The sequence below is a fragment of the Fukomys damarensis genome, unplaced genomic scaffold, assembly GCF_012274545.1.
Source record: "Fukomys damarensis isolate Sample0158 unplaced genomic scaffold, DMR_v1.0_HiC HiC_scaffold_33, whole genome shotgun sequence".
In the NCBI taxonomy this organism is placed as follows: domain Eukaryota; kingdom Metazoa; phylum Chordata; class Mammalia; order Rodentia; family Bathyergidae; genus Fukomys; species Fukomys damarensis.
The window spans coordinates 6,325,760-6,347,822 of record NW_022900945.1 but is presented as its reverse complement, the minus strand read 5'-3'; the positions used below and the strand labels follow the sequence as shown (position 1 = coordinate 6,347,822).

The 22,063-nt window shown below is 39.8% G+C and overlaps 1 protein-coding gene across 7 annotated transcripts in view; it reads right to left on the bottom strand.

Moving 5' to 3' along the window:
• The window catches only part of Lrrc7 (leucine rich repeat containing 7), a 463,114-nt gene that overhangs the window by 39,927 nt on the left and 401,124 nt on the right, over positions 1-22,063 (bottom strand). For all 7 annotated transcript variants that reach the window (XM_010605114.3, XM_033758262.1, XM_033758263.1 and 4 more), the window contains 2 exons: positions 7,881-8,102; positions 499-591 (listed from right to left, as the gene is read on the bottom strand). In XM_010605114.3, coding sequence (XP_010603416.2) covers positions 499-591; positions 7,881-8,102 — 315 coding nt within the window. The remainder of the gene's footprint in view (positions 1-498; positions 592-7,880; positions 8,103-22,063) is intronic.

Genomic DNA, 22,063 nt, shown 5'->3' with positions numbered 1-22,063 from the left:
TCTATTAATGAAATTCCTTACAAGCCTACTGAGCTGTCAGTCAGGGGTCAGCCTGCCGCCGAATCACTAGGGAGCAACTTGTTACTGTGAAGAAAACGTTCTTCTCAATAATAAATAAGTGATTTACAGGTAAACCTTGGGAAGCAGCTTGTTAGAAATTCCCTTTCTATACAAATATATATAAGCATGAAAGAGACAAACAGATCACTAAAAAAGCCAGAACACTCCTTTTCCTTTCAAATAGAATGCTTAAATATATGTTTTTTTCTTCTTAGTATTTGTCAAGCACTATAGAGGATTTGTCTTTCCCAAACTGAAAAATGTTTTAATTGGCATCATAGTTAGCTAGCTCATTACAGCACCATAGAAACAGAAAACTGCTTTCTCACATTTACTTATTTATTTTTGTGATGCAGAGATTTTCCTGACCTTTACTATCACAGCGAGGACAGAATTTTTTTTTAAATTAAAGTTGCCAAGAAGAAATTCATTTCTTACCTTGTCAGAAGGTTTGAATGGATTCCCTTGTCCACTAATTCCGCCACTGATGCTAAATCCAAGGCCAGGGTTCTTTTCTATTCTCACACAAAACTATGCAAAAGAGATATTTTAAAAGTAATCAAAGAGCTATCAAAAGGAAATATTTTCAAATAACTTCATCCCCGTAGAAAAGAGTCACATATCATATAGATAAGCATATGTTGACCTAGTACATGAAAACAGGATAAACTCTAACAAAATGCTCGTTGTGAAATTCCCCGAGCAAGCAAACACTGGCAAGTGCTTGTTGGTGACCATCTGCAGGACTGAATTTGATTAGCAGGTTCCGAAATCCAGTCTTAGGAACACTTAAGAGATGACGTGTTATCTACAGTAAAGGCACATGCATTCAGACTAATATGAAAGGATGGCGGACTCAGTGTAAGAAAGCGCCCAAATGCAGAGAGAAAATAGGGCTGTTTAAGTAAAACACTTCTGCCTTCTGGTAGGGTAGAACAACTGATCCTCTTGGTAAAAGATCATAGTATGCAGTGTTTAGCTTGAGAAGGCCACCGCTGGAATGAGGGAGAAACTAAGAACGAATTGTTTGGTGAGCAGTGTTTGACAGCAGGTCCTGGGCCAGGACTTAGGAGCCTTAGAAAAAATTGAACATCACAAAGAGCTCAGAGAAACAGGTGAACAAAGTGGAGACTCTGTCTGTGGCAGTGAGTGGTAACCAAGGAGTAGTGTCCTGATGGTCTGGGTTGTATTACCTCGCCCTTACCCCAAATCACCATTCAATTCAGCTCTTAGACACAAGAGCTGGTGTTTTACAAGCACAGCAGGGGACGATGGCGTTAGCAGCAGGGTACAAATGACAGCAACTCTTAAGTTGATACCGAGCCCAGGCCAAGAAGGCAAGTCAGTTCCAGGGATGAGGAAGAGAAACTATAAAAACCTAAGACTTGGTCTCAGTGATTCTGAGCTGTGACAAAAACACTGGCTCTGTGCTGAGGTGGGACAGGGTGACCCCAGGTGTCTGAAAGCCTGTTTTTATTTTCAAGGTGCTGCTAATCTCTGACTCTTAGATATTCCAAAGTTAACCTGAGTCTTATTCCTGGCTCAAGTAGTAAACACTGTGAGTCACTGGGATGTGATCAATCAGATTTTTCTGCTTAATGGGACCGTTCTAAATTCACTGTTGTATTTCATCACAATAAAAAATAATCTTTAACTATGACATAGTTCACTTACAACAAAGGAAGAATATACTGTTCATGAATGTAATTTTTATAGTAGGCTCATTCATGAGCAGTTTGCAAATTATGGGTTAACGCAATGACCAAAATACTGTCCATATTTTTATTTTAAAGATACACTGGATTACATCTTTTCCTTCACATGAGCTAATTTGTGAAAACTAGTTTTCCTAAGGTAGCAGAAGCCACAGTTTATAACAGATTGTATTTATATAGCTCACAGTCTATGGGTATGAAAATCCAACAGCTTGATGGGGTAGAAGGAGCATTTTAGCTTTGTTCAATATATCAGTTGACCTTTTGTTATCATTTGTTAATTGGAAAATGAGAAGAAATCTTTACCGATATCATTTTTCTTCTGTGGTTTTCTTTTGTGTATGCATTTCTAAATAAATTGCATAGAATTTGGCTCTATCTTTCCAAAATGAGTATTCCTCATTCTGTAACATGTAGAAGGTATGTGCACTTTGGGCTTTCCGTAAGCCACTATAAAAACGGAAAGGGAAATAAATACAACAGATTTCATTTACACATAGAATTGCCAAGAGTAAGATCCAGTTATTCTCTTTCACAGATGTGACTATATCTATTTTATATTATTGTAAATCTGGAAGGCACTGAAAAAATCTAAGGAAAAAGAAACCGCATATGTGCCCAGGATTTGAATAACTATGTCAATATATTCTTTAATAACAGAAATAATAAATATGACACCATGGTTTTATAAATGAGACAAACAAACATAAATTCTGATCCTAAGCTAGAATACTCCCCGGCATGCTGAGGTATGGCTAACAGGCTGTGGATGACCCTCCAGTCTCATAAAGCATGTCAAGGACAGTATTCATCTCCCTGAAAAGGAGTTCCACCTGCCTGCTGAGCCCAGAGAGGCCGTAAAACACACGGGGAGAGAAGACCTCCCAGCCTGGAAGCGGCCCCGAATGAAAGAGGATTAGCAGGGGACACCAGCATCCCAGCAGAAGGTCAAATGTAGGGTCTGACAAATAGCTTAGCAGAGGAGAATGAGCATTTCTATTTTCTCCTAAGAGCCTGACTAGCAGGGAGATTTCTGGCTGAGAACATAAGCAACAGTCTGGTGTTGGTACAACTGTGTCTTTCACAGTATGCTCGCCTCATTTCAGTTTCTAGATTCTTCTAATCCGTGTCGATCTTTCTTTAATACCGCGTCTTATTTCAGAGGTGTTTCCTGATAAAGGGGTTGGCGTGTCACAGGGAGGCCCTGCAGGTCGTAATCCAGAGTCTGTAGAAGACCCTGCTTTCTTTTTTGACACGGTCTCACAGGGCTGGAAAGACACTGGGCCATATGATAAGGATTAATGATTTATCCAGAAATTTGGAAGCCACTGGAGCATTTTAAGCACAATAATGACATACTGTGACTTATGAATCCGGTCGTTGAAGGGAAATAAACTGGAAGAAAAGTAATTAAGCATATTTTGAAACAATGAGGGAGTAGGGTCAATTCCAACTAAACTGGTAGTGGAATAGAATAGAGAGGGAAGGTCCAAGATGCACTTAGAATTGCTCTGCATCATCGTGGGCGGCAAGAAAGGGAAATCAAGCAGCTTTGGTCTAACAGGGCGAGCAGAATGAATGAAATGGGGCATCTGGGAGAGAAGTGGGTTTGGTGGGAGCAAGCAAGGGTGGGGACAGCTCCTGCCCAGGATGCGGTGTCAATAAGAAGCCGATTGGAACTTGGAACATCCGGAGTGCAGGAGAGAGGCTGGGCTGGGGCGCGAGATGTGAGTCACAGGGCCTGGGAGTCATCCGTGGAGAGCGTGCGTGGAAAACTCAAGGAAGCCGCGGCCTGGCCCTGGCTGGCTCTAGTACTCAAGGGGTCAGACACAGGCAGGCCGCGGTTAAGCTGCCCCTGCTGCAGGAAGAAGTCACTTTAACGCTCAGTAATACAAGGGCTATCTGAGCAGTTGGCCAAGCACAGCGATTTCAGACATTCTTTTTAGATAACATGCTCTGGCCAGCTGCCTAAAAATTCTCATGAGTTTTTCATCTCCTGGAAACAAAGGAAGAAAATTACAGCAAGCTGGTTGATATAAAAAGAAAAACTCATGCTTTATTAAATTACAAGTTTTTTTTTTTTTTTTTTTGGTGTCAGGGATTGAACTCAGGTCCTGGTGCTTGCAAGGCAGGCGGCAGCACCACTGAGCTAAATCCCCGGCTAAATTACAGATTTTTCAAAATCACAATAAGTTATCACCTCACCCCAGTTAGAAGGACTCTTATCAAAAAATTGAAAAATAAATGCTGATGAAAATGTAGAGAGAGGAAAAAAAAACAATGCTGGTGAGAATTTAATTTAGTACAACATTATGGAGAATAGTGTGGAGGTTCCTAAAAAAACCAACTAAACACCAGTCTCTGACGTGATCCAGCAACCCCATTTCAGGGTATACAGTACATTCAAAGGAAGTGATATCAGGATACCAAGGAGATACCTGTATCCCATGTTTATTGTGGCATTATTTACAACCGCTAAGATATGGAACCAACAGACGAGTAGAAAAAGATACTGACATATATATATCTCTCTCTATATGCTGCATATATGCATCTCTGATTACTATTCACTCATATAAAGGAATATTACCCCTAAATAAGAATGAAATCTGGCGGAAGAATGGGTGCAGGTGGAAGCCATTTTGCTACGTGAAGTACGTTAGACACGGGGAGGAAGATACCACGTTTCCTCTCCCGTGTGGATGTTAACCCGAAGCTGCACTCAACCTGAATGTAGAGCAGGGATTTCTAGAGTAGAGGATGGGAAATGGAGACCGGAGGGGACGCAAAGAGAGTCTCTCTGGTCAGCCCACCCTGTACATGCGTACTGCAGTATCACACAGACGCTCATTAGTACGTGCAGCGAACACATGTTGGTACGGTATAGATTTTAAGTTTAAAAGGCAACACTTGTGAATTTGCAATTCATAGTTTGACAGGGAGATGTTCAGTGCGCGCCACAGGTTCCGTACAGCGACCGCGGTGCGTGGTAGGACGCAGGGGCCAGGTGGCTGCACCCTCGCCTCTCCTCGGCTGGCCTCAGGCCATCACGTGGCAGACCCGAGCGCCCGGCCCTAATCCCACCCCGCTCCTGCCCTGTGCCGCCACTGGCCACGGCCAAGACCCCAACTTCTCTTAGTCTCAGTTTCCCGGTCCATAAAATAGAAACTGCTTCATCTTTGGATACTTTGATACGTATTATCAAGGAACTTGGCTCATCCACGAAAAGGTTTTGGAGTTTGAAGCAGCCGGCTGCTGTTTTTCCTTCTCATTTCTGCACTGGCCCTGTACGTTCTGATATATCATCTTTTTTGGATTGTATAATTGCGGAAGGTTGCCTTAAAAATGTTCCATTCAGGGGCTGGGGATTTGGCTCAGTGGAGCCGCACCTGACTCAAAAGCACAAGGTCCTACATTGATCCCCGGTGGGGTGGCGGGGAGAAAAAGAAAAATGCTCGATATAGCATTCAGCTGCAAAGCCACTGAGTATCTAAAGCAGTGGTTCTCAACCTTGGCCACATAACACAATCAACTGGGACGTTTAAAAAATGCTCATTGCCCAGGTCAGATGCAAATCAGTTGGTGTGGGAAGGAGGCCAAGGCATCTGCTTTTTTAAAGCTCCTGGACAGATTCTGTGCACCAGGCGGGGTTCAGAAGAGCTGACAAAAATTAGCATATTGCAAAGGGGAAGGTGGGGGGGCAGGAAAGAAAGGTACTGAAAACATCCATAGTGAAGAGATTATGTGGGGTTTCACATGAAAATCAGAGCCTCTTTTTACGTTTTTGTTTTCTTCCCTCCCATATGTTGACTAAGGAGGTCGGAACCGATTAAGTTCCTTCCAAAAATTTTATTTTTTCAAAATTCTATATTCCTGTTTCTTCTATTTTTTATCTCCAGGCTTACACTGTGTGTGTGTGTGTGCGTGTGTGCGTGTGTGTTGTGTGTGCGTAAATCTGTATCATCAGACTCTCATGAATACTTTTAAAAATGATGTTTGCAGGTGGCAATGTTTTCATTTTAGGGAGAAAAGCAGAACCTCAGGAGCTAATAACTGAGCCAGGACACATGTCTCGTAAAAGCAGACACAAAACTAGGACTTCACATTTTAAAACCCAGTCCTACTATTTGCTTTCTTGAAGAATATAGGGTTAAGTGAAGAAGTGGAGAGGTTAGGAAAAGCAAAAGATGAGAAAACCATGCAGCAGAAAGTGGTGTGCCAGAGCATGGTAACAGCTGGTGGGAAGGGGCACAGACCCTGATTTGTAATATTTCCACAATGTAACTTTCCCATTGTGTCACCCTCCCTGGGGAAGAGTTGGGAAGAGATGTGCACAGCAAGAGGCCAGAATGAGCCACCTCCCTAGTGTCTAGTAGCTGACAAATGTGAAGGAAGTCTTAACAAACTGCCTCAAGATTTACACCTGAGTGGTGGGAGGTGCACACCGGGAACCAGGACTTGTTGTTTCAAGACCTTTGGGCTTTTTGTAGTCATCCAAAGTTTTAAATCTCAGCCTTCTAACACGTTTCAGCCTGAAATCAGGGCAGATAAAGCTAAGGAAAAGGAATTGTAGCTAAGTCCCCAGCCCCTGTGTGCCTACACTTTTCCCTCGCAGCTTGAAAGGCAGCTGATGGAACAGCACTATGCAGCAACCCACCTGAGAGCGACCGTGACTACATTCTCTGAAAGGATCACGATGTTTCAGGCTTAATTCATGTAAACGTCTCACCAGTCAAATTTTATACAAATTATGCACAGGGTACTCCCAACAACTGCTTGTTAAAGCAGAACTTGTAATTCGAAGTAGATGAAAACAGGGCATGACCTCAGTGGATTTTTAATTTCTTGATTCTGGGAGGCAAAAAACCCCATGTAGCTACCAAAGGGAATACAGTACCTGAATCAGAGAACTGGGCTGAGGTTATCCTATGAATGGTAGTGGGTAACTTTTAAACCTCCCAGTGTGCTTTTGGTAAAGCATAATTTAAGATTTTATTAACTTCTTACAGTCTCTGCAGAATTATGAACCTCACACCATTATCTGATTAAAGGTTTCTGCCTGGTTTTTTGTACATTAAATCCAACCCTTGGCCTGGATCAAGTGAATTATTTTGAAAAAATTATGAGATTTGGAGAATAATTATTACACAATTTCAGTTGCAAGACAGCTATTAAGAGACAGAGGCAATGTTTAAAGCAGTTGGGATCCCAATGATAAGAGGCTCAAGATAAAGAAAAAACTGGAGAATAAAGTTAATATTGACTGGTATATTTAGAAAATACTATGACGTGGGGTGATACACAAAGATGGGAGTAATCGATAATAAAATGAAACCCTTGTAAGCCACACTAAGAAGTTAGTGAAGTCAGCGAGAGCTTTGCCTAGTTATCTGAAGGAGAAAATAAGAGACTCATTTTATGAGAATGTTCAGATCTCAATGTCTTCCTTTCTAAGCTTAATATAAACTCACGAGATAAGATCTCATTCCATTTTCTGGTCCTAAGGGAGGAAAACAGATTCTACCATGGGAAAGCAAATCCTACTCTTAGATAGGTCAGAAGAGCAGCTAGACTTTTGCTACACGGCAAATTTATCGGTAGCTTTTGGAGCATTTCAGAAACCTTCCTCATCAAACTGTTCTTTATAATTTTCTTCACAGCAAAGCTTTACCTCTGGACTGTTCAACAAGCAGAAGTTAGGATTTTTAAAAATGCTCTATTTCTCCCAAATAGAGGGAAACACATTTCACCTTTTGTGCTGTCAGCCTCACCAGAGGCCTGGGTCAGCCTCACCAGCTCCACTGGAGCTGTCTGTGACCCTGAAAAGCTAAATTGGAGCTGGGAGAGGCGGCACAGGACAGTCCCTGAAAAATCATCTGACCCATCATGTTTTCCTTAATATGAAAGGGTACTTTTTCAACTCTAAATTCCTATGTGCAACAGCCCTTTGCTATTGAAAATAATGATTAAAAAAAGAAAATAATGATGACATTTCTACAGAGTGTTTCATCTCATTCAAAACGATGGCAGTTTTAGGTATCTTGGAAAACATTAAGAAAGGAAGATTTAAAAAAATTGCCTCAGAATTCATTACTTTCTTCTCACCTGCTCTGGGTATCCATCCATACTCCGTTGCCCTTTAGTTTGAATTAAGCACCGTCCAGGCTGCGGTCCCCGTGTGGCCTGTGAGGAGGGGATCTGAATGGGCAATGGTGACTGGAACTGCTGGATGGTCACTTTGTTTATGTTCCCCTCATATGGCTGCTGCTCCCGGCTGCGGTGCTGAAGGCTCTGGGAACCCATCAAAGTCTGGATGTGGCTGCCTGCCTGTGGAGAAGACAATTTGTCAGGCAAAGGTTCCTGGTGCTGGCAGGGTGTGGCTGAAGCAGAAAACGCGTCCAGAGCACCTCTCAGGGAAAGTGGGACCCTTGGGCTTTCAGTCACAGCTGGGAAGGATAATGAGGACACAGTGAGGGTCTCAAGACTGCATTTCTTGGGAAAATGTTAATATTCGCGCGAGGGAGCATTAACTGTATTTGTAGTCATCTGGTGGCTGGCTAAAGATTATTTAAAGCCCTATTTGTGAAGGAACAAAGTGCAGTGTGAAAAATCTCAAGAAGAGCAAGTAGTCACAGCTTGAAAATAAAATGGAGCGCCAGCTGACATTTTATTTTGAAAAATAACGGATATATACTATAAATAACACTGGGGGAAATGATTAAAACCTCTTCCCTAATTCTGAAGCAAAAGAATCGAGTAAGTTTTACGTACCCAAGTACAGAGTGAACTTGTTCAGGTGAGTATAACCGATGCTTATTAATTTTTTGCATTATTAAATCAAGAGCAAGGCTCTCAGAATCTTTAAATTATATTAAAAATGAATCATGTGACAAATTCCTGTATCTACAGTCAGTGGAGGTACTAGATATGGAAGCTCTTCAAAATGAGCTCAGGATCTTAAACCGCAATGTAAGAAAACAGAGAAACAGGAGGAAAAGTTCCCCCAGAGTATCAGCCTACACCAGCACAAAAATAAAACAATCATCTGTCCAACCCTACCTACCACACTTCAGCTATGATCACAAAGCAATTACCTCATGACTACAACTAAACCTCATAAAAGGCAAACGCTTCCTTCTCCATTATCTATTCTCTTAGAAATCTACATGAAAGAGAAATCACAAGTTTTTCAGCCATTGTGGAAGACCGAACAACTTCTGGTTAAGTTTTGCCTTACTACAAATGTGATTTCTTTTCTGCTTGCACGGAATTTCGTGTTCTCTTGTTTGGTAGAAGGAAGCCACGATAAAGCCAGGACAAAGCCAGTATCATACTCTGACCTGTTGTATTCTGAATGAACTCACGAGCATGCTCAGTTACACAGTTAGAGAAAGTAATCTCTTGTTAGAGGAGCCCGGAGTGAGTAGCTACCACAAAGTCCATTGATTTCTGCATTTATGCGTGCTCCTTACCTCCACTGGTGAAAATTAATCGGTCTTCAGACAGCGCTTCCACCAGTGGGAGGCAGGGAGACTGGCAGCTTAAATGAAAGTGATCACACAGATAAACAAAACATTTTTATACCCAGAGAACTCAGAAGGAAACCAGAACAGAGCTTTGGTGCCTTGTATATAACCTACATGAGAAAATCAATAATGACTACTTAACGATTCCTTTGATTAATCCAGTGAAGTTCTCTCCAAGGTAAAAACCTAATTCTCTGCATTATAGAGCTATAAACACCTTTAGACGTAGTTTTCTATGGATGGGACTATTTGAGTTTAGGATTATGTGAATTTTGAATTATTTGAGAGAAAGCTGCATATCCTACTGACAGTTTTTAATGACTGGGACAGTAACTGCATTTAGTAAATAATAGCTACCAGCCAAACACTTGGTTCTGAACAATGTACTTACATACCTTATACAGATTACCTTCTTTGACCTTTGCAACAGCATTATCATATCTGATTTACTGAGGAAGAAATTAAAGTTAGGAGAGGTTCAGGGACTTTCCTAAGGAATTTATAGGACTGGTAGAGTGGCAGGTCCAACATTTGAACCAAGGCTGTCCATCAAAGGTCTGCTCTTAAAAAGTGCACTATATTGCAACCACCCTCCCCCAAATCAGTACACTCCTCTAGGAACTGAACTGTGAATTGAAAGGACCAAAGGATCAGAGTGTGGAGGGAGGATGCATTCCATTTCTTTAGTAGGTCCTGAATTCCCCTACTTGGTAAATTAAGTCGATCAACAGCATTAGATGCTAGGCTCATGACTTCAAGCTTTATAGCCAAGTAAAAGGGGTGACGCTTTTGTAGTTAGTGATCTGTCCATATCTGTGGAGGGTTGAGGCTCTGCTCGCTGATGGTGTGGCAAAACAGAAAGCAGACCTGGAAGGAACATTCTGCAAAGATGTTTTGTTTACAGCAGCAGGAGTGGTTCTTTCAGTCTCAGGCTACTGGTTGTGATGTGTGGGGTTGGAGAATGACAACTGTGGAAAGCAAAGATTCAATACTAAAATTCATGTGAATTAAACCAACAATGTAAGCAGATACCTAGACAGGAAAATATGGTACACAAGGACTCAAAGAAGAAAGTTTTTATTTTTTTTTGGAATGATACAAAGGCTTAAGAAAAGGTAATAAGGGGCCGGGGATTTAGCTCAGTGGTTCTGCTCCCTGCCTTGCAAGTGCAAGGACCCGAGTTTGATCCCCAGTACAAAAACAACACAAACCAACAAGAAAAGGTAATAAGGATGGTACTAGGAAGTAAACAGGACCGAAGAAAATGCAGAAAATTTTGGAGGCTGGATTTGTTCAATCAAGAGGTCTAGCACTGTGATACTGACTCACGCTGAAGGGGAATTTGAACAAAGAGGTTCCTGGGAAAACTGTGCCACACATTTTGAATGACAGAAAGAAACAGAGAATATTTGACATTATTTGGAACTTTCAAGGGGAAGTTGGACAAAATAACACTTATCTGAGAGAATGGTGATGGAATATGTTTTCAAGTTGGCCCAAAATAATTAAATTTTACAGGGAAAAACTCCAATATCCACAGGACCCAAATACATATTAATCAAAACCAGGGAGAGTACATGTTGATTTGATATCACATGATACTGTATGTGCGAAATGCATCTCAGAGCTACTCAGGCTTATTATAGGAAACTGTTAAGTATTTGGGCAATTTTGTATGACATGAGAGAAATGGTTCTATCATTATAAAGATGCCTTGGTTCACGCTGTTCTTTTAGAAAGAGTTGTTATATTACCCAATTTGGTCATCTGTTTTACCACCCATCTTGGCTTCTGAATGACTAGGGCTTACTTCCAAAGAAATCAAACAGTCTCACAGGATGACACTTTATGCCACTGATAATATTCAAAGGAACATGATTCATTCTCTAAAATTAAGTCTAAAAGAGTTCTAAAAATGGTCAGGAGCAGGGTCAACTACCCAGAATCATCTCCAAAAGATAACTTAGTGATACATGTTAAGGACTCATTTAAACAAGGTATTTTCAATAATTTGTAAAATAACAGCAGCAAAAACCTAGTCCTGTGCTTTCTATTCACATCGTATATTCTACAGTGTCTTTTTTCCCCCCAATGTGGCTAAATTTTAAAAAGTAAGCCAGTAGCATTTCTGCTTCCAGGTAGATAGAATAAATGTATTGTTCCCTACTCCTTCCATTAAGTACAATAAAAACCTTGAGGATTATATGTAGAAAATATAAGAAAACTGAAAAATAGAAAGAAGAAAACCAGCAAGGGATCTAGGGACCAAGTCACAATACCTTGGTAAGTTCCTTCAGTTACATAACCAGACTTGGAGCTAAAGAAGTGCGCAGTCTGAGAATGCCAATGGATCCAGATAAAATGAACAAACAAAACAACACATGCTCTCTCCAGCCAAAGGATCAGCAGCCTATCAGACAAAATGCTGTAGGACAATGATTCCTGTACTATAGCTGACCACCATAGAAAAAATATGGCCCAACCTTAACAATGCCGGCCAAGTAGGGAATGTAGACTTCACCATCATGAGGATGTAACAAAGCACACCAACACTTCTCTGATGTTGTATTAGGGGAGGCTGGGTACAGTGCTCACTTATCCTCAATGCTCAGTAATCAGCCCTTTCTCCAAGGGTGTCTGTGGAGATCACATAAGGAACTTGAACTTTCAGTTCCACCCAGCAAGAAGGCATCTTCTAGAGAAAGTTTCTGAAAGAGTCAGGACTTTCATCACCACTTAGTGGTAATGAGCTGACCTCAACCAAGGGATCAGTGGAGACCATGTGGGGAGTTGGAACTTCCATTCCCACTTAGCAGTACCGAGGAGTTCTTGCCTCAAGTGTCAATGATGGCTGAGTGGGAAAAGCTAGATTTCTGTTGATGCCTTTTTTTTTTTGTAGTGGGGATCAAATTCAGGACCTTGCGCTTGCCAGGAAGGAGCAGCACCATTGAGCTAAATCCCCGGCCCACTACTGACTCTTGATAACAAGTCAGCATGTTACTTTTCCTCAAATGAAATAATGTCAGAGAAAGCCAGCTAAAACAGAAAGCATAACTAAGACCCAGAGTTTTTGTAACATAATATGAAAATGTCCAGGTTTCAATTGAAAATCTGTCATATCAAGAGCCAAGAAGATTGCTAACCAAGTGAAAAAGGACAATCCACACATGCCAGCAGTGAGAGGACAAAGATGTTAAAATGATCTGATTTTAAGGCACCATAAAAAAGGCTCTAATGATCAATTACACATACACTTGAAACAAACAGGGAAGGGGATGAAGCTATCAGCAAAAAATATAAAATTTCAGTAAAGAAAAAAGATGTAAAGAAGAAACAAATGGAAATTTTAGAGCTGAAAAATACAGTAAGTAAAATGAAAAGCTTGACCAATGGAAGACTTTGACAAAAGACTGCAGATAACAGAGGAAAGAGTGGGAGAACTGGAAGACAAGAAAACAGGAAATATCTATTGTGAATAATGTGAGAAGATACTGAAAAAAAAAAAGCAAGGTCTCAGGAACCAGTGGGAATACACATGTTTTAATAGTCATGATATCACAAAGAAAGTAGAGCTAAAAAACAACTTAAAGAAATAATGGCAAAAAACTCTGGAATTTTATGAGACAGAAGAAAACCTAGATTTAAAAAAATCAGAGAGAAATCCATATAGGATAAATCTAAGGAACTGTGCTCCTAGTTATATCATACTTAAAACTTTTAGAAGGAAAAGACAAAATAATCTTCAAGGCAATGACAGAAAAATGGTACATATAGAGGAAAAACAATCTGAATGACATTAGATGTCTCATCAAAAACCCTGGATGACAGAAGGAAGTAGCATAATAAACCTCAAGTACTGGAAGAAAAGAACTCTCAGCCTCAAATCCTGTAACTATGGAAATATTCTTCAGCAATGAAAGTGAAATCAAGATGTTCTCTGATGAAGGAAAACAGAATTTGTGTTACCAGAACTCTTCTAAAATAATGTGTAAAGGAAGTTCTCTAAATAGAAAGGAAAGGGTAATGAAAGAGCTTTGTAACATTAGGAAGGAAGGAAGAACACGGTAAGCAAATATATGGTAGATATTTTGAACTTTTCTTAAATGTTTAAAATTATGTTTTATAGTGGAAATAAATTAAGGTACTATCTGATATGTTCTAAAAGTATGTAGAGTAAATACTTAATACATTTCTATTATATACAAAGCAGGATAAAAAAAGGAGATTAGAGTTTTAAAATATATATATCTATATATATATAGATATATATATATCAATATATATTTATATACACACCCAAATGAAACCAGGGACAACCAATACATAAGTGTATAAGAGATATATTAAAATACTATAAATATATAAGAATGGAATTCCAAAAGATGTTTAAATGCTAATAAGAAGCAAGAAAAAGAAATGGAGAAGCAAAAGAAAAAAAAAACACAAACTGAAAACAAAAAATGAAATTGAGAGCTCAACTTTATTTATTTTGGTACCAGAGATTGAACTTGGGACACTGCATTTGCGAGGCAGGCAGCAGAACCACTGAGCTCAATCCCCAGCATGGGACCTAAACTTTAAAGTATCAACAAATCTCCAGGTCATGACAGTCTCACTGAAGCGTTCCACCAAACATTTAAATAAGAATTAATGCCAATTACACGGATCTCTTCCAGAAAATACAAGAGAAAGGTTCCAAGTTTATTTTATGAAACTAGAATTACCATGATACCAAGTGAGAAAGAATAAGAATGAGAAGAAGAAAAGAGGAGGGAGGATGAAGGGAAGAGGAGTTGAAAGAAGGGTAATTAAGAAAAGATAAAGAAAATTATAGAGCAGTATTCCTTGTAAAATAGATGCAAAAGTCCTTAACAAAACATTGGTAAAGTGTTCAGCAATATGTGAAAATAATTCCATATCTTGGCCAAGTTCATTCCAGTGATACCAGGTTTATTCTTATCTGAAAGTGAATGTCATGTACCACAGCAATGTGTACAGAAGAAAAATCCTATCAGTGGGGCAGAAAAAGTGTTTGAAAAAATTCAACATCCAGTCATGATGAAAAATGCTCAGAGAAAATAGGAACAGAGGAGAACTTAATAAAGACCATCTACAGAAATCTTATAGCTAATATACTATTGGTGAAAACGTTAAATGCTTTGCCACTAAGACTCAGAACAAAACATAAATGTCCTCTCTCAGAACTCATATTCAATGAGGTGCTAGAAGTTCTAGTTAGCAAAATATGGCAAGAGAAGGAAAAAAAAAAGGCACACATATTGAAAGGGAAGAAATAAATCATCCTTGTGTGTGGATGACATGGTGGTGCACATAAAAAAATTCAAAAGAAAAACACAGCTCCTAGAAGTGCTTACAAGTGAGTTTGGCAAGGTCACAGGAGTATATACACGAATACATGGACACTGTGATTTAAATGCAAAGCCATGTACAACCACTCAAAAACGTGAAGCACTCTGGTGTAATTAGGTAAAGCTTACACAGGATTTACATGCTGAAAAGTACACAATGCTGGAGAAGACATCCAAGATTTACAGAAAGAGCAAGACATGCCATGTATACAGGTTGGAAGACTTAAAAAAGGTCAACTTTCTCACCAAATTTATACAATAAATTTCTCTCAAGATTCCAAATATATATACAATTATAATCCCATAGACATTATATATAATTCCATGCATACATTCTCTAAAATTTAGAAGGATATGAAACTAGAACGTTAAAAAATCTGAAAACGCTAAAGGTGTAGGGAAAGTGGGAAGGGTGGGAGAAAGGTAATAAGGGGGAGGAAAAAAATACGAGAAACTGAAAAAATGGAAATAAAGTGTTTGTAAATGGGGAGGGAAGGAGGGGGTGAAGGGAAGGCAGGGACGAGGGAAAAAAATGAGAACCAAAACCTATTATGTAAAGGTACAGGATCCCCATGATGAATGTAACTGTATTGTATATCTAGATTGTACCAATAAACTCAATAAAAAGAAAAACAAAAAACTGAAAACGGGAGCTGTGTGTAATGGTGCACACCTGTCATCCCAGCACTTGGGAGGCCGAGGCAGGATTTTGCCATGAATTTGAGGCCAATCTGGCTACACAGTGAGTTCAAGGCCAGTGTGGACTACATAGCAAGACCCTCACTCCATCAGAACAAAACAGAACAATAACCACACACAAAAAAAATCCCCAACAAAACAAAGCACCCTGAAAAAGAAGTAGAAAGTAGGTGGAAATCATTATAATTTCAAATATATTCAAGTTATAGTAATCAAAACCATGTGGTGTTTCCAGGACAGTCATATAGGTTAATGGAATAGAGAGAGAACCTATAGATAGGCCCACAAAGTATGTCCAAATGACTTTGTACAAAGGTGGGAAAACAATTCAACTTAAGGAAGAATCTTTGTAATAAATGATCCTGGCCCAGTTGGACACACATAGGCAAAATAAACGAACCCCAACCTATGTCTCATACTATACATAAAAATTAACCAGTAGGCTTAAATGACAGAAGACTGAAAAGTCAAGCTACTGGGTTGCTGAAAAGAGTTGCAAGTTACCAGTACTCAGGATATACAAAGGACCCTGAAATGTAACATCAAAGACATAACCAACTGACTTAGAACATGGACAAAGGTATAAAGTGTCCATTCACCGAAGAGAATGTTGGAGTAGACACATTCAACCAGATTTAAAGATCACACAATATATACAAACGTGTACGGAGGCATCACCTGGTACACCATGGATATGTTCAGTCAGTTACAAAATAAATTTAATTTCAACTTAAAAATGAAAGTTAGCTTCTGCATAATGAATACAGATTTTCATCTAAAATAATAAGTGTTGGAATAGCTACCATTGATAGAACACAGGACAGGCACTTTGTAAGTACTCTGCACCAAGAACCAGTTAATTTCCAGGAGGGTACACACTGATGTCCTTTCTTCCCACACGAAGGACCTCAACAGCAAAGTTTAACGTGTTCAGTGCCCATGAAAGCAAAGTTAAGGCTGACAGTTGCTTTTTTTAAAAAAAGCAAAATCTTTAGTAAGAAAAAAGTCAACCGTTTGTTCCGAAGCCTGTTGCGTAGTTGGACTTTTACGTACTGATCCGATTAACATTTTGTGGGGATTCTTTCAACACTCAGTTGAGTTTTGTCACTTCCACAAGTGGTTTCGGTGACAAGACTCAAAATAACAGGTCATCTGCAGGAAAGGAGAGACATACTCCGACCGGAAGGAGTGACAGCAGTCACGGATGATGTAAGCAGGACCTGTGGTGCTGTCATTCACAGTGAGACAAAACGAACCATACAGCAGAAGGATCCCCAGGAAGTTCACTTCATACACAGTGCTCCTGATTCTCTTCGTTCTCAGGTCACAATGGTGAGCGACGAGCTTGGAAAGGTTTCGGATCAAAAAACCAAAAATCTGGAAAACAGATGCTCTCCAGAATCTCTAAAAAACTTGTGTGGGCAATAAAAACAAGATGGGGAGAACTAAAATATTCCTTTAAGATATGAGTGGTGCTGGTTTCTTCCTCTTTGCTGACCATGGAGGAGAAAACCTGTATCAACTTGTGCCAAAAAGTGCGAGCTAAATATATATCAAATATATGTCTAATATTGAGCATTGTGTTTCACAGCAGAGCTATACTACAGGGTTTCTGTTTTTTTTTGGTACCAGGGATCAAATTCAGGTCCTTGCGCTTGCGAGGCAGCCGGCAGAACCACTGAGGTAAATCCCTGGCCCTTGCATTTCTTTTTAACTTGCTAGAGCGCGCAGGATCCAATCTATGAGTACAACAGAGTGGTTAAGAGCAGACTGAACACTGGGCCCCAGCCTGCGTTCTCAGTTCCACACCCCCAGCCCCTTTTCACACAAAGCTGGGAAGACAGGAGTTGTCTACGGTAAGCACATTAATGCAGTGTCTTCCTGCACTGTAGAGACTGCATGATGATGACAATTGGAGTATGACACTGAATATTTCCTCTTTCGAAAGCAGTGTTTAGCCACTGGCACACTGCAGTGTTTTTGGGTACTCAAAAATATTTGCTAATCTTGAAATTTTTAGAGTCACAGACTCTAAACTTCAGGTCCTCTAATGTCACATAAAAAGGTGAAGCACTGGGGCTTTTGACTTCAGTGCTCCACGCCCCAGAAGGGTGGCCAGCCCATGTGTGAGAGCAGTCACGATTAAATTACAAGCACATTAAACTACAAGACCCTACAAGCACATTCTTCTATGTTAAGCAGAACATAGCTACGGAACTGTAAATTACTAACTGAAATGAAGAAAAAACCCAGTGCACCTGTAACAGCAGAGTGATGAAATGAGTTGAAGCCTAAGTATTTCAACCTACAATGTGTCATGGTGATACTGGTACACATTCCCAAGATAAAGTAAAAGGAGAAGGAAGATGTTAACAATAATGATAGTTTGCCAATAAGTTCTTTCACTCTTTAAGGTTTGTAAGAACTTATGGGTTTGGAATAAGTCTGATAAAGTTCGAGGGGAAAAAACTGGAAACTTCCTTCTTTGACAGCCTCTATTTGGCAATGTTCTTTAATCAGCTGCCAGTGGCAGGTCTTCAAATTATGTATTCAATCATGGGCATTTTTAGTGTGTTATATTAACTTTGGATTTCCGCTTTTAGATTTCTCTCAAAACAAAGATTATACAAATGTTACTGCATTATCTCAATTTTATGAAGAAGAAATAGTTATTTAATTTAAGGAGCACCTGTGTCAAAAATTGATGGATTAAGTGTTTTAATCTGCCATTCTTCCAACTGCTTTAATCTGTAACAAGTTTATTTGTTGCCTCTGATTTAATAGCTACTTGATAGACATTTTTGGAGTTTGCACTTTTATTAAAGGAATAATTTAAAGTCAGTCTAGATGAGGAAATTCTTGTTTTTGTGACAGTGATTTCTTTCACTATGAGACACAGCAGTATTTCTGCACTGGTTATTAGAAGATAAAGGGATATACTGTGAATTAAAGAATAATGTTGCTTCCAGCAAGAAAAATCCAATACAACAGTGACTGTGAAACTACAGTCTTATTATTCAGCTGTCGCTTTTGTTTGAAGAGAGGTTTTCCAGTCACACTTCCACGACTTCCTGTGGACATTATTTCAGAGAATAAATCTAATTATGCAATAGAAGTAGTGTAAACACGTCTGTGCACTAGATCACACTTGAATTAGCTGATTAAAAGTGTATCATCATAGCTCTTCAGATGAACAAAATAAATATTTGAGATAGATAATTAAATAGAGGAAGTTATTTCATTGGTTTTCTCAAACCTTTCTTCCTGATTCAGTAATTGCTAAATCGTGGAGCTGTTTCTCATTTTCATGGATGTTTTACTGCGCTTAGGCCAGGTATTCTTGCTTGATAAGCAGAAAGCAAACCCTTCTTGTGTGACATGCAGGACTCTCTTTCTGGTGCTTTCCTATATAAAGAGTCCACCAAACAAACGGAGACACACACGAGTAGTTCACCGTGCTGATAAATGTCTGGAAGCTCACGGCCACCACTGTGAGCACCTCTTGTCCCTGGAGAAGCCAAAGGCAACGTGTGTTAATCTCACGACGTCTCATGGATTTAGGACTAAAACAGCTATACAAGTTTTTCTTTTCCTGCTGTATAGATTTTTTGGCGGCCTCTTTCTCTATATGCACGTGCCGTCCCCAGGTTATGCTAGTAACTTACAGTTATGGGGGACAGTGAATCTAATTGAATGGAAGTTCTCTTACTCCCTTAGTACAACAAAAGGCATGTTCATATTGATTTCCTGGAGAAGATAACATGTTCATCACCTACCCTACAATGCATTTCGAAAGTCTACTTAATTATCTGAGTGAGAGTTCTTACTGATTAAAGGAATTTAATTTGATTTGAGACCTTAGCTATGTCTTCTTTGGATCGTTTCACATATCACAATTCCTATAGCGTCAAATAGTGCATCTGATCCTGTTCTGAAACAATATTACTCATAAAGACCATGCTGAGGCCAAGTTTAGTACGGATGGAGGTACCGATTTCCTAGGCAGAGGGAAGCAGTGGGTGTCTTAATATGCCCCTAACAGGTCACTAATGATCAGTATCAGAAATCTCAGAATTTGGTGGCGTTTGGTGGGTGCCTGACAACATTATCTAAATTAATCCCTGCCCACAAAAGTCACACAAGTAAATTTTAATTGTTCACCCAGATCTCCTGCTCTGACTCCTAGTTTGCTGGGATGATTGTGGAAGTGGCTGGAACGTCTGTCAGAGCTGCTGGGATCGATTAGAAATGCCGCTTTCCTTTTCACCCAGAAGATGAAATGAAGGAGTAGGTATCTACTCATCACACAAATAATCAGTTCTAGATTATTTCTAGATACCAAAAGCTCCAAGGACACAGGGTGGCATTACTGTAAATCTGGAGAACCACTTTCAAAATCTCACTAGGGTGGAAGGTTCCTTCCTATTTGGATACATTTGCCACATTCTCACTGTCCCAACTTTGCTTTTATGTAGCTTTGAGAAAGTGGCTTCTGGGCAAGAGGAAAAAAAATGCATATTTTCATATAAGGAAGGTCTGTCCAAGGCTACTGACTCCACTGAAATTTTTGTTTTAAAAAACCCTCTACTTGAGTGAAATGCCATCAAGCAGACAAGCTTAAATGTCACATAGATTCTCACATATGAGAAGCACACAATATAAACAAAGAGCAAGATGGAAAATACAGGAAGAAGGGAAACATCTTTTTCAAAAGGGAAGGGGTCTGACAGATGGGATGGGGACAGAAGGCAGGGAAGAGGAGCAAAAGGGAAGCGGGAACAGGGAGCAACTCCCCAGGAGAAATGCTGTCAGCGTGCATCGCACTGGAGACATGGAGAGAAGAAACAAAAACTGAGGAAAAAAACAGATTTACTTTCCAAGAACAGTGAGGACCCGTTTTATCAAATTGTCCTTTCATCTACTCATTTCTTGTGTTGGCGCAGAGTTCACTGACACAAAAACGAGCCATGCATGGTTACTGTACAGGCTGCCTGCCTGTAACCTCAGCTACGTTGGAGGCTGAGGCAGGAGGATGGCAAGTTGAAGGCCAGCCTGGACAATTTCACAAGACCCTGTCTTAAAATAAGTTCCAAAAAGGGCTGGAGATGTAGCTCAGTGGTACAGTGCGTTCCTAGGCACAGGCCAGGCCCAGGCCTCAATCTCCAGTAATGCAAAGAAACAACACGGGCTGGTATTTCTCTTGAAGTTCCTGGCCCATGGCCATCTCTTGACTGAATACATCAGCACCACGAACATCAACTCAGTTTTAGCACTGCTCCGTACCAAGTTCTAACCAGCACCACATGAACGGGGAGAAGGAACAAGAGCAGGGAGGCCAGGAGGATCTTAACCTACAACTCACTCAGAAGAGCTCTCTTTCTAATATTCAGAAAACTCCATCTGTGTTTGTGTTTCAAGGAATTCTAGTGTTTTTCTGTACTGCCCAGAAACCAGAAGGAAAACTGATTCTGACCAGTGAAATATTTGCTGCTGCCAGGGGAGAAACAAGGAGACCCGGGGAAGAGGAGGCCAAAAGGGAAACCAGGGCTGAGGCCGGGGATGGGAAGATTCTCCTTATTTGCCTGTGGACTCCCAGAGGAAAGGTATTCATTCCTCCTGGTGGTTCTCCACTGCCATGTACTGTTCTCTGGGTGGGAAGATGTACAAGGCCTAAGCAAAACCCTACTCCTCCTGACACACCTGCTCCTGTCAGGGGAAAAGCCTGGCCGGAGCACTGACAGTCAGTCAGGTCTAGAGTCAGCTTTCACTTCCAGGTACACTCGAAACAGAACAGACATACTTGACTTTGAAGCTGATGGAAACATGTTCCTACTGCCTTTGTCTCATATACGAGGCTGCCTTGCTGATCTTCCTGTCTGCTACCACTGTTCCCTGACTTCTTTAGAACCTGAAGATCTGCTCTACTCCGTTTCTCCAATATTTAAATCCTCATCTGTTTCTTATCTATAGCAGATTTTCCTCTATTTTTATTTAAATGAGCCAATTCCTCTCTCCTCTTTGAAGTAAGGGATCTCAAAGGTGCTATGCTAAGCCTCCGTGAAATCACAGAAACCAAAAGTAGAGCTACTTTTATTGTGATTTCACATATGTAGCTAACTGATAGCTGTATTCCTCTTTGGTGGAAAAAAGTTCTGAGAAGGTTATTCTTCAATTCATATAATTTAATGATTACATATTTTAGATAAGATATAAAATAATAAAATGCTCTTATTTAAATTCCTAAATGTGTAGGCTAATGTGATTTTTCTTTTTTGATTTTTCTTATATTGTTCTTACTGTTTCTTATATGGTCCCTGAAGTTCTTCCTTATTTAAAATGACCGTAGTTTTTCCTGATTCTTGGAAAGGATTGGCTTTTATTCCATAGTGAAAAATCAATCAGTAGATATGTAGTCCAGTTGTTTCAAAACACAAATGATGGTTCAGTCATATAGATAAGAGCAAAACAATTTATGATTTCAAAAGATATTTTAGATCTTACCTCTCTACTCATGTATAGAAAGGAACATTGAAATGTATTATGCTTAAAAATATGGCAAATGCTAAAATTAAAGAATGAATATTTCTTTCCAGAAATTTAATGAGAATACATAAGAAACACTTCATGTGGCTTGGAAAAAGGGAAATTTACTATTTGAGGGTAAGGGAGGAAGATATTAAGAAAATGGAAACGA